This window comes from Hyposmocoma kahamanoa, unplaced genomic scaffold (assembly GCF_003589595.1).
Source record: "Hyposmocoma kahamanoa isolate Upper Pololo Valley unplaced genomic scaffold, ASM358959v1 78, whole genome shotgun sequence".
NCBI classification, from domain to species: domain Eukaryota; kingdom Metazoa; phylum Arthropoda; class Insecta; order Lepidoptera; family Cosmopterigidae; genus Hyposmocoma; species Hyposmocoma kahamanoa.
Genome location: NW_020653945.1, coordinates 18,505,466 through 18,516,616, shown reverse-complemented (window position 1 = coordinate 18,516,616; position 11,151 = coordinate 18,505,466). Strand labels below are relative to the sequence as shown.

The following is an 11,151-nucleotide window of genomic DNA, read 5'->3' as shown; positions in this document are numbered from 1 at the left end:
GCATGGTCTCGGATACGAAACGAATACGAATCGGATACAGTGCGGAAACGCTGTGGCTGGCAGCTCAGTCTTGATCCGACAGCGAACATAGAGAATACTAGTGAAGCAAAATGAATTCGTATTTGAATTTATTTTGGTAGTTACACAACATACGCCGATTTTACGAGTGGATGAACAAGTTAAGATATTTAAAAGACAATAAATGATTTTACTTGCATATTACACCCGTGGTTGCTAAGTCGACATGATAACTTACTTGTAAAGAATGTCACGCGTTCGTAGGTACAATAAAAAAAATATATATGTATATTGAGATGAAGCATCATACTCTAAAACAATTGTAAACTTTACGTCTTTGTTAGTATATTTATACGATGCATATTATTACTGAAATGTGGGTACTGTTTTGATTGAATAAAGTAGGCTATACATCTGTTACAATAGGTGTCCTCATTTCTTTGTCATATCATTATCTTAGTACTATGATATCTAATTCATTCTCGTAATTCCTTGATCACCAACAAAATACTGTCATGATGACACTTAATTGGCCCTGCCGACTGGGAAACTATTCATCCAAGAGTGAAGCAGGAAGTATTAATGGAATATAATTTGTTGCCTGCCGCACCGCGATTTAGTACTACTACTCGTATAATGTAATGTGTGATGCAGCCCATGCAGTGTGGCTCAATTTCCGTGATACCTTGCCAAATGACATAATATTCTCATTCACATTTATAAAATATTTATAACGACAACAGATAAACAGACACTTCTCGGATTATTTATTAGCTTGAAAGGTTCCATTTCTTTGTCAAATACCTTATCTCTATTACAGCATTAACTCTTTCATGGACAGTCCCATATGTTTTTACATAAGTTTTGTTTTTAGTGCCTCTCCCTATCAACCTCTTGGTTACGCGGGAAGGGCACTATGACCTGTGCGAGCGAACCCGCATAGGGACTATCTAAGCCCTATACCCGGATTAGCACGTTTTACACGTACTTCATCCGGTTCTCTATAAGGCTAGTGCCTTAGGTGAGCCGCCCCGGGTGTACGTACAGCACCCTCCCTATTTTCCAGATAGGCACCGGAGCTGTACGGCACGCTCACTTCCCGTCGCGCTCCGCACGACTAACGGTTGCCACCGCTGAGCCGCCGACTTAAGTCGACTACCAAATCTCCTCATTGGTGGCGGAGCTGTAAGACACGCTCATTTCCTGACGCCGAATGAACGGCGTTTCTCTCCAGTTCCCGGATTCCTACGCGGCCGGAAGGACCTCAACTAGACCGCTACTAAGACGCGCTAGCTGCACGAGACGAACGCCCCGGCCACACACCACCGGGGCACATGAACGTGTTCGTCCCTGCAACTAACTACAAACCCCGGCGAGTCCATACCCAAGTTCGGGTCCGCCAGAATTTCATGTAGTTGCTTCATTTCAAAAACTAACTGAAATTATCAAACAAAACTAAAATTAATACGTGTGGCTACAGCGCGTCTGCGGCGCTTATACGCGCAGATGCCGTGCGTTTACGGCGCGTATAAAATACGCCGTGTACATAGGCTCTTAATCATTGAATTTTGTCAGTACGTTGTTGATACTTGTCTATGGAAAAGCAGTAGGCGGCAACTATACAGATACTACTTGGAAATCGCACTGTAAGGCCCGTAGTTAGTTTTTTGAGATCCATATAGCGAAACGGGGTACCCCGTACTATCACAATATAATATTAAATTTTAGGGTAAACGCTGTTAATGTTCATGAAAGGGTTAAACTTAATGCTGGTTGTTGAAATTAACCAAACAATGTAGTTAGTGTTTATAAAACAAGTGCGAATTCGAAGCAATCCGACCGTGAATCAAACGAACAAAATGTGGAAAATTAAGATCGTTCCTGCCATTACACGCTGCGCAGTATAAATGTTTGAAATGTGCTACAATAATTAATGATGTTGTATTGTTTGGACGTTGGTATTTATCTTAGTAATCAAAACAGTTACATTAAAGAATAGTTTTAACAACTAACGCCTCCCATATCTAAACTACTACAGACTGTTTAGTCTGTATATAATGAATTGATTTGACAAAGAAATGCCATAGCATCATTTCCAGGGAGTCACGTGCGGCGAACAACGCGAAGTCAAACGCGTAAGTATCTAATACATTACAAGTAGTGGGAGTGTGTCAATACGTAAAGATGTTAAACCAACACCGTACAGCGATTTTACTAAAGTCGCAAGCAAGACACGTTAGCTGTGCTGCAGGCACTACCAGACGCGTATTTCTGGATTGGTACCGTGCGAAATATTAGTCACTATTCACGATTCGCCTCGACGTTGTCTCCAATCGACCTTCCGCAACGCGAAATAAAGCGATTCCGCGTCCTCATGTGACGAAACAAGACGCGAACAAAATATAAAAATAAAATTTCTTGTGTCAACTTCGTATTTACTTTGTCATTGTACATTTTTTATGGCATAAACATTTAATATGACATAAAAGGTCAATAAACAGGCAATGTGCGAGTAATAAAAAAACATTGTAGTGTTCTTACCATTCACGTGTTTGCATATCGCGTCTAAATCCCGCAGTTCTTTGTCGAGGCTCCAGTTGGGTGATTCTGGCTTTGTGGGGTTCCTGCAAGAGACCACACAAGTTAGGACGAGAAACTATATTTCACAACTGCGAAAAGGACAGATCTTTGCTACTCAACGTTGCAACGACTAAACGGATTAAATTCAATTAATAATGTAAGCCTAGCTGTACTCTAACTTCGCGGTAATACGAGCTAGCAAAGTACGTTTTATCCGCCTAGTCGCTGGTAATATGGTACTATCCAGTGTGTAAGTCTTGTTTACGAGATAAATCGAGCATAGTATAGAAGTGCAAGTTGTGTGTCGTGATTCAGTGCATGAAAAATGTTTCCATGTGTGGTATTGAAAGGTCAATGCTCGCGTGTGTCGTGGGCACCCGGCAGCGGTGAGGCAGACGGTTCAAGATCGGGTGCGGCAAGCTACTGCATTGGTTCAAGTTAACGTCATCGACGGATTTATAATGATGAATGATGCATTGCAAACTCGACAAAGGCACCGTCTGTGCCCTTACGGCAATTAAAACTTTCCCACCAACACGACTAATTCTAATTGGACTGTGGCAAAAAAATATCTAACGCATTTCAAGGATTTATGGACATATGGATTTAGCAGCAGGGAAGTACTGACACCTTACCTATTGCTGGCGCCAAGCAGTAATGTCAGTATCACTGTGTTCCGCTTTTGAAGGATAAGAGTGCTAGTGAAATTACAGGCATATGGGACTTGTCGACTTATGTCTCAGGCGCAGTGGCAGTGACGTGTTGGTTTTGAAAATCATTTATTGCTCACACACACATTTGGATAAAACAGTTTCGCTAATAAAAACATCGAACACTACTTGCGAAATTTTGTTCCAAGAAACAGGATTTAACAATTATTGTTAGCCTTGCAATGCAAGCGTTGCAATCGATTATGCTACTCAACTACATAAGGTACTCAGGCTTCGAAATTATCAAGTTATTTAATTTCTTTATAATTATTATGATAATTATACGTGCTGATTCATAGTTTTATCTCATTAATTTTGGCTAAAAAAGACAAACTGTGTGAAAATTTTATAAGCACCACAGACATATATGTTATGTTAGTCTGTAAGGTATGTATCTATGGGTCCTAGTTGCCTGAAATAAATAAATAAATAAATAAATTAAAAAAAAAAAAAAAAATATATCTAGATAGACGCCGCAAATGTACGTACTTCGCGTGCCCAAAGTAAGTGAAATTCACTTGCCGCTGCTACACTTCAGAACACTCTCGACCGTTTTGTAGATAAACACCAGTCGAAAACGCGAAAAATGCATATTGTGCCACTATAAACTGCAAAGCACCATAACTGTGGGTAAACGGGTAAACAGGAACGTTTCCTTTCACGGGCAAGTGATTTTGTAATCAGAAGATGCATAATTAATTTTAAAAACAATTATTTTGGTTTCGTATGAATTTCGACAAAACGAATTTGCAACAGAGTGTATGCCTCATATTTGTAATACACTGCGACTTTTACTTGGTGCGATATATTTACGACCCTTTGTTAATACGTCATGAATATCGAACGAACGCACTTTTGTATAATGCATTCAGTTTCGTGCTACGGCCGCTTGTACATTTCTTTGGCCAAATGTAACATTTAGTGATTTATACGTCAGGCAACACTGTTCTCGATTCTGATCGATTTTGAAAACAAAGGGATGGAAATTATTGTGACCTTAGCAATATTATAAAAAAATTCTATAACACTTATGTTATAACGTTTAGTAACGTTTCTTTTTTTTTTCAATTTTGTAGTATCTATTATCAGGGGGCCTACCATAACCTTTCCAAAAACAATCTTATTATAATATTACTCATATTCGTACCATGACGAACCTGTCAACCAAGTAATGTATTATTGCAAAAGTGATTGAAAGAACGAATGATTTCCCAATATTGTCTATTCCTTACTAAAAATGGGAAAGAGATAACGATATGTGAACTATATAATGCCATCTCTTTCTTTTTTGATGTTCCGAATCGTCTTATTGTAGTATAATGTTTAAGTACTTCATGTTATTTACATTCAGAGAATTTCGACAGTTAAAAAAATAAAAGTATGTAATAATAAAATCTATTAAAATTACATTGTTTTCAATAATTATTCCGCATTTTCATGAAGAAAAATAAATAAAACAAGTTGAGTTTTGATAGTCACGTTGTCAATTCGGAATTATAGTAGTGTCAACTGTTAGTTTCGCCAAGGAGCATATAGATGGCGCTTTCATAATTTTACGAAATAAACATCGCGTATTTTTCTTTAACGAAAAATCATTTACCATGTGCAATTAAATAAAAAATAAACAAAATATTTAAGAGATATATGTCAATAAATAAGTTCAACTTAACTTTTAATCATTACAAATCAATATTAAGACAATAAAACTGAAAATAATATTGTTTCCATTGTATCCGTGTAACTATTTTAAGATTGCTAAATTTCACAAATTTTTTGTAGTACGCGTAATACAAAAAAATATATAATGCAAAGAATTAACAGTGCCATGTCTTTACAAAAACCTGGAGTTGGTCATACGAGTATGTATGAGTTCGTTGCTTTCGAGGACGATGGTGGTCTAGTTTATTCCACCTAAGATTCTATCCACATATGCAGAGTAGCAGAGTTAGTAATCCGAGAAATAATAAACAAATCACAGAAATTTCACACGAGGCCGTCATTAAGTAAACCTCTTCTGATTAATAAGATTTTACCATATTTTGTCAGCAGTAACATTTTCATTTGTCTTGCCATTCATCAATTTGATCAATTACCAACAGAAAACAATCTCGTAAAATTAATTAAGACAGTCGCAGTTCATATATTGACGCGCGTTTTCATTATTTAAGTTAATCGATAAGATCTTCTATTACAAAAAGATGTAGTATAATTAGCTCATTTTATTGGACGGACAATAATTTTTATAATTGAAGTCGATTAAAAATTAGTCTCAATTTTTTTAAGTAATCAACATTTTTTAAAAACAAGTAAAAATAAAGGACTTAACTATCTTTTTCTAGTATTTTTCTACTATATTAATATTACAACTACTTCTAATCAACAAATACTTGAATAAAAAATATTCTAATTAGAATCGATTAATTGAATGGAATACGCGTGTTTACGTGTCTTCCGTTCAATCAATCGATTTAGAGCGAGCGGAAGGATTTTTCCATCAGTAAATAGTTCTTGTGACGTCATAGTGTGTAAAAAAATGTGGCACGCTTGGTTTTCATACAAATTGCTGTACTTGCGGCGTCTATCTAGATATATGTCTGTGATAAACACGAAAAAAAACTTTTAGGAAAACGATTTTGTTGATTTTGATGTTTGAGACTTTTTTTGAAATTGACATTTGATACATTTGGATACAACTCTGATAACATGGCACTACGTTGCTAGCAGTAGCATTCTGTTCACTATCAACCTGTTCAAACGTTCCACTGCTGGGCACGGGTCTCCTCTCAGGCGAGGGTTTTAGGCCATAGTCCGCTACGTTGGCCCAATGTGGGTTTTGTGAATCTTCTACGACGAGTAGGTTTAATCAAAATATTTTCCTTCACCGAAAAGCTCATGGAAAATTTCAAATTAAATTTCGAGAAACTCAGAGGTGCGAACTCGAATTCTAACTTATGGCCTCTGCTTGAGAGGCGGTAGGCCCAACCATTCAATTATAATTGTGTAAATATCAAGGTACATTCATGATGACATTTACCGTGATTAATGATAATTAATTATCATATTTTATTATTTATTCCTTCGAACCCTGCATATACTGCAAGAGCGTTTAAAGTCACATGTAACAAATTCGTGGTTCAATAGTTGCCAATATAATCTTCGGGTGACGTAACCTCCGTCACGACATCTGATATTCAGGACACGTTCTCTAGATCTATATCAACGAGTATTCGTGCGTGTCGATATTCCATCTTGACTGTACCCTGTAATTATTTTGTTGGGTATTAAGATGTCTTGATAGACATACCTAAAGTAAAGGTCTGAACTCAGCATGTACAGCCCCATATGTTTCTATATTAATTTTGATTATAGTGATCTTCCCTATCGACCCTTCGGGTATATGAGAAGGGCTCTATGATCTGCGTGAGCATGCCCGCGCAGGGACCATCTAAGTCAGGTCCTAACCCAAAATCAGCCCGTTTGCAGGGACGTAATCCGGTTTTCTGAAAGGCCTTAAGTGAGCCGCCCCGGATGCACGTGCAGCACCCTCCATATTTTCCAGATAGGTACTGGAGCTGTATAACGGTTGACACCGCTGAGCAGTCGACTTTAAACCGTCTACCAAATCTCCTCTTTAGTGGCAGAGCTGTAAGGCACGCTGACTTCCCGAAAAACGGCGTCTCTCCAGTTCCCAAGGTCCTACGCAACTGGACCGGAGGATATCTAGCTCTTATCTACTATCTCTCCGGGCTAGTGCCGGAGCAGTGTCCTGTTCAGACACACACTTATGCACACAGCGTGTACAGTTATAGGTTCAGATCAAATTCGGTATTCGGTACAGATTCGGTATCACTAATGTGCCAGGCAATCACACCGATTACCTGGTTCCAAATTAGATAATTTGTGTCAGAGCAAGTATAAATTCACTAATCGCCACGACACTTGCGCCGGGTAACTTGTTTATTGTTATTCAGAAAGTGGACGCGTGCGCCGACGCTTCTTCTCACTTCTCAAAAGTTATTGGCATACGTGACGCAACAATAATGTCGTATACAAGAGACGACATTTCGCGCCTCAAGCTTGTTAAACTTACGGCTTAGTTATATAATTAATTTTATTTTCCTACATTTTCCAGATAACCTCGTATTGTTTCTTGTAAATTTGTACGTTTGTTAATGTTTATACTCATAAGCGGACATGTTAAACCTGCATCTAAATTTTGTGTAACTATATAGAGGTACATGGATATTATTGAATCAAGTTTAAAAACAAATATTGAGTTCAGTATGGCTTATTTACAAATGCGTATCCTACTTACTTACACAGAGAGGTATCTACTTAATTAAAGTTATGCTTGTCCTCTGCGGAATTTTCTTCGGTGCAAGTGGTAGACAAGTGTCTTATACACACTTATATACACAATAAAACAACTCTGGTGCATGTGTCCATTTTTTCAGGTATACCAAAATTTTATAGTTACATCCCAAAATAGAACTATTGGAAACAAAGCCCCAATGCAAATGCCCTGGGCCCAATATTATCCTGTACTATGAGTAACAAAGAAATTAACTTCTGGGGCAATGCCCTAAACACCCAGACCAGAATTAATCTAGACAAACTAGTTATCAAAATTGACCCAAGCGGGAATCGATCTCGAGATCATCTCAAACCGCAGGGCTACCGAGCTCATCCAAGTATAGAGCTGAAGGAATAGACAACCTGAAGTTAACTACCTATTCAGAATGCTGTGGTACATACACCCACAGGATTGCACCATTGTATTATGCGCAATAGGCACAAGGCCATGAAAATGAAAAAATGTTATACCATATCAATTACATACTACATAACGCGTATAATACTGCGTCATTGCTCATGGCGCAAACCAACAATTGAGAAATCTATAATCATGTTGAAAAACTTAAGAAACCTTGAAACTACCTCTCTAAACTATCATTGGCAACGCTTTAAAGATTGTTAAGATATTTTCATCAAAATATGTCATAACAACGAGGGATCATGATATAATAGTCACGTTTGAGAATGATTAACAGCCGAAACAATAAATGTCAAAAAATGAATTGTAACTGGTATACCTTGGTCTCCGCCTTCCTTTGTAAGGCTTATACTAATGACTATAAATTACGTCCAACATAAATATTAGGACTTTATAGCTCAGATACGAAAACCAGTAATACATTACTTTTATGTCATAAGAGAAAATAATAATACATGTTACACTTCTATTATTATAATTCACATTAACGTTTTTAAAAAAAATGTTTTATAAATTCATTCTTTTCTGTTATTACTTATTAAATAAAATACATTGAAACATCAAAATAAGGAAAAGGTGTTGCTTAAATAATGATGTCTGATTATCATGTCCCATGTTATTGTTTGTTTTTTCACACAATAAACGACAAAGAACTAATAAGCAGAGCTTATTTATTTAATATTTGTGAAAGACTGGAGCGTAAACTAGGAGAGCCCGGTATCAAAAATCCCTACTGCTCTAGTTTGGACGTGTCCATATACATTTTGAATTTGTTCTTATACACCCGGAAGAGACAACAGTGCATGAGAATCTTCGTCGCATCGATTCTTTAGCGAATAGAGAAAGCAACAGGTGATGTTTGGTGCAACCTATTTCCACCTGAGAAGTAGTATGTAACTTGTGAGAATTTGCAACATTTCTGTGTGTTTTTATACATATCTTGCCTTTGGTGTATGGACTAGATTTATAGTATTAGTAATAGTAGTATTGTCATTATATTCTAAGAACTAGGTAAAGATGACTTACTGCCGGGTCTGTCGTGACCATCGTCTAAGTTCCGCGGCAAACACGCAGAATTCGCCAAATGTGAGCGAGAGCGACTGTCGTCGCGCGCACTGCCGTGCACACACCAGCATCTCGAACACTGCAACAAACAACATCAAATCATGCACCAGCTTTATAATACAAATACTTATATAACTGACTACATAGTTTTACGTTGACTACATACTTTAATGTATAGGGTGTGTAGAATTCACAAATTTGTAATACCTAATTGAAGAGTGTGTGGAATTTTAAGTTCGGTTTGGTCTGTTACATACAATGGTCGGAATAGGTTGTTCCAAATGAGTCGATAAATGTCTGCGTATAAACTACTCATAGGAAGCTGACGTTGGATTTTAAAGTAAATCTAGTGGCGCCATGTAAGAAATGCAGATAACTAACCTTTCACCAAAGCATGGGCTGACAACTCAAGAGGATTGCTAATCTCCAAACTATAAATCGTATCTCTGAAAAAGGTCAAAATCTCGTCTTGTATCTAGATAGCGCTATACGATATATACTATATAAAATATAAGTGGTTTGTTCTTTTCCTTGTAATTAAAAAATTTTGATCATGACTTAAAATTATTTTCTGAACTTTAACAAATATTTGCATATTTGTTCAAGTTCAGAAAATAATTTTGATAATTCAATAATGGCATGGGTTCACGAGTCTTTCACTTGCGTTTTTCGCTTTCTTGCATGAACTCGGCATTACAAAATAAATTTAAAAATGAAACCCAGCTAAAATGGGTAGATGGAGCTAATTCTAAAGAAAATAAAAAATAGCAGCAGCAGCATCCATAAACTGTATACAATAAACGACACCATATAGTCAATGTAAAACAAATTGGTTAAAAAATAGCTATGTGGTACTCGTCGCGACATCTGGTATTCTATTATAGGTACTAAATACCAGACTACTCTTTCTTGTACCGCGTTTAGCAGTCCTATTGAGTTATTGGCCCATGATCAAAGTAAAGATTTTTTTAATAAACTACAAGCAATAGTTTGTTTTAACTTTGCGGACATTGTGGATATTTTTATTATCCCTTGATGCAGTAAAACTATTTCCGGAAATCCGGAATCCGAAAAAGTAATTAATTAACATTTGGTGGTTTTAAATCAGTCCATGCTACAAACTGCCTCCGTGGCCGAACGGTTGCCATGCCGGACTGCCACAGAGGTCCTAGGTTCGATTCCCGGGCCGGGAGAAATATTTGTATGGCCTACATTTATTTCTCTCGTGAGTTTGGGTGTAATTTGTGGTTGTCTATGTGTGTGTACCTACATGGCACCCGTGACACATGGTTTTCCTAGTGCGGGGCTAAGTTGAGTGCGTCCGTTATTAAATGACCACGCGCTTGTACTTACTTACATATGCCACTCCTTGTATCTATATGTAGACATTTATCTACTCATTTGGAACCCCCTATTCAGACCGTTGGTTATGGTTAAAATATGCAAAATAGAAATGGTGTATCAATAAATGTATAAATAGATACATTTGTGAATTTTATAGCAATGAATTATTAAATTATACGAATAATATGTAAGTACAATAGTCACTTACAGAGATGGACAAGAGCCCGGGTTTTAACCTAGCGGTTTGTTAACGCCGGGTTTAAATAGGGTTCAAATTCATTAACGCCCGAATTTGAGGGCAAAAACTATTTACAACTAAATATTTGTCGTAAATCTTAGTTAGCAGTAGAGTGAAAGAGTTCGTCTAAGATAGTACTGCCATCTTACCTGTTTCTGGCGCCAAGCAGTAATGTCACTATTTCTGTGGTCCTATTTTGAAGGGTGTTGGTGAAATTACAGGCACATGGGACTTGTCAACTTATGTCTCAGGGTGACGGGCGCAGTGGCAGTGCACTTCAGATCTTTGCGATTTAAAGCTCGTGTGTGGCACTGCAACTGATATGGACAGGCGAGGTAGCTTATAATCGGCCGCACGACTTGTTCGTCCCGTCACTTAATAATAGGGGTTAAAGTATGAAATTGCCGATTTGTATTGAAAAT

The 11,151-nt window shown here is 37.3% G+C and overlaps 1 protein-coding gene across 3 annotated transcripts in view; it reads right to left on the bottom strand.

The window, feature by feature from the left end:
* LOC113233443 overlaps nt 1–11,151 on the bottom strand; it is an 86,743-nt gene that overhangs the window by 24,987 nt on the left and 50,605 nt on the right. For all 3 annotated transcript variants that reach the window (XM_026468583.1, XM_026468581.1, XM_026468582.1), the window contains 2 exons: nt 9,109–9,226; nt 2,560–2,642 (listed from right to left, as the gene is read on the bottom strand). In XM_026468583.1, coding sequence (XP_026324368.1) covers nt 2,560–2,642; nt 9,109–9,226 — 201 coding nt within the window. The remainder of the gene's footprint in view (nt 1–2,559; nt 2,643–9,108; nt 9,227–11,151) is intronic.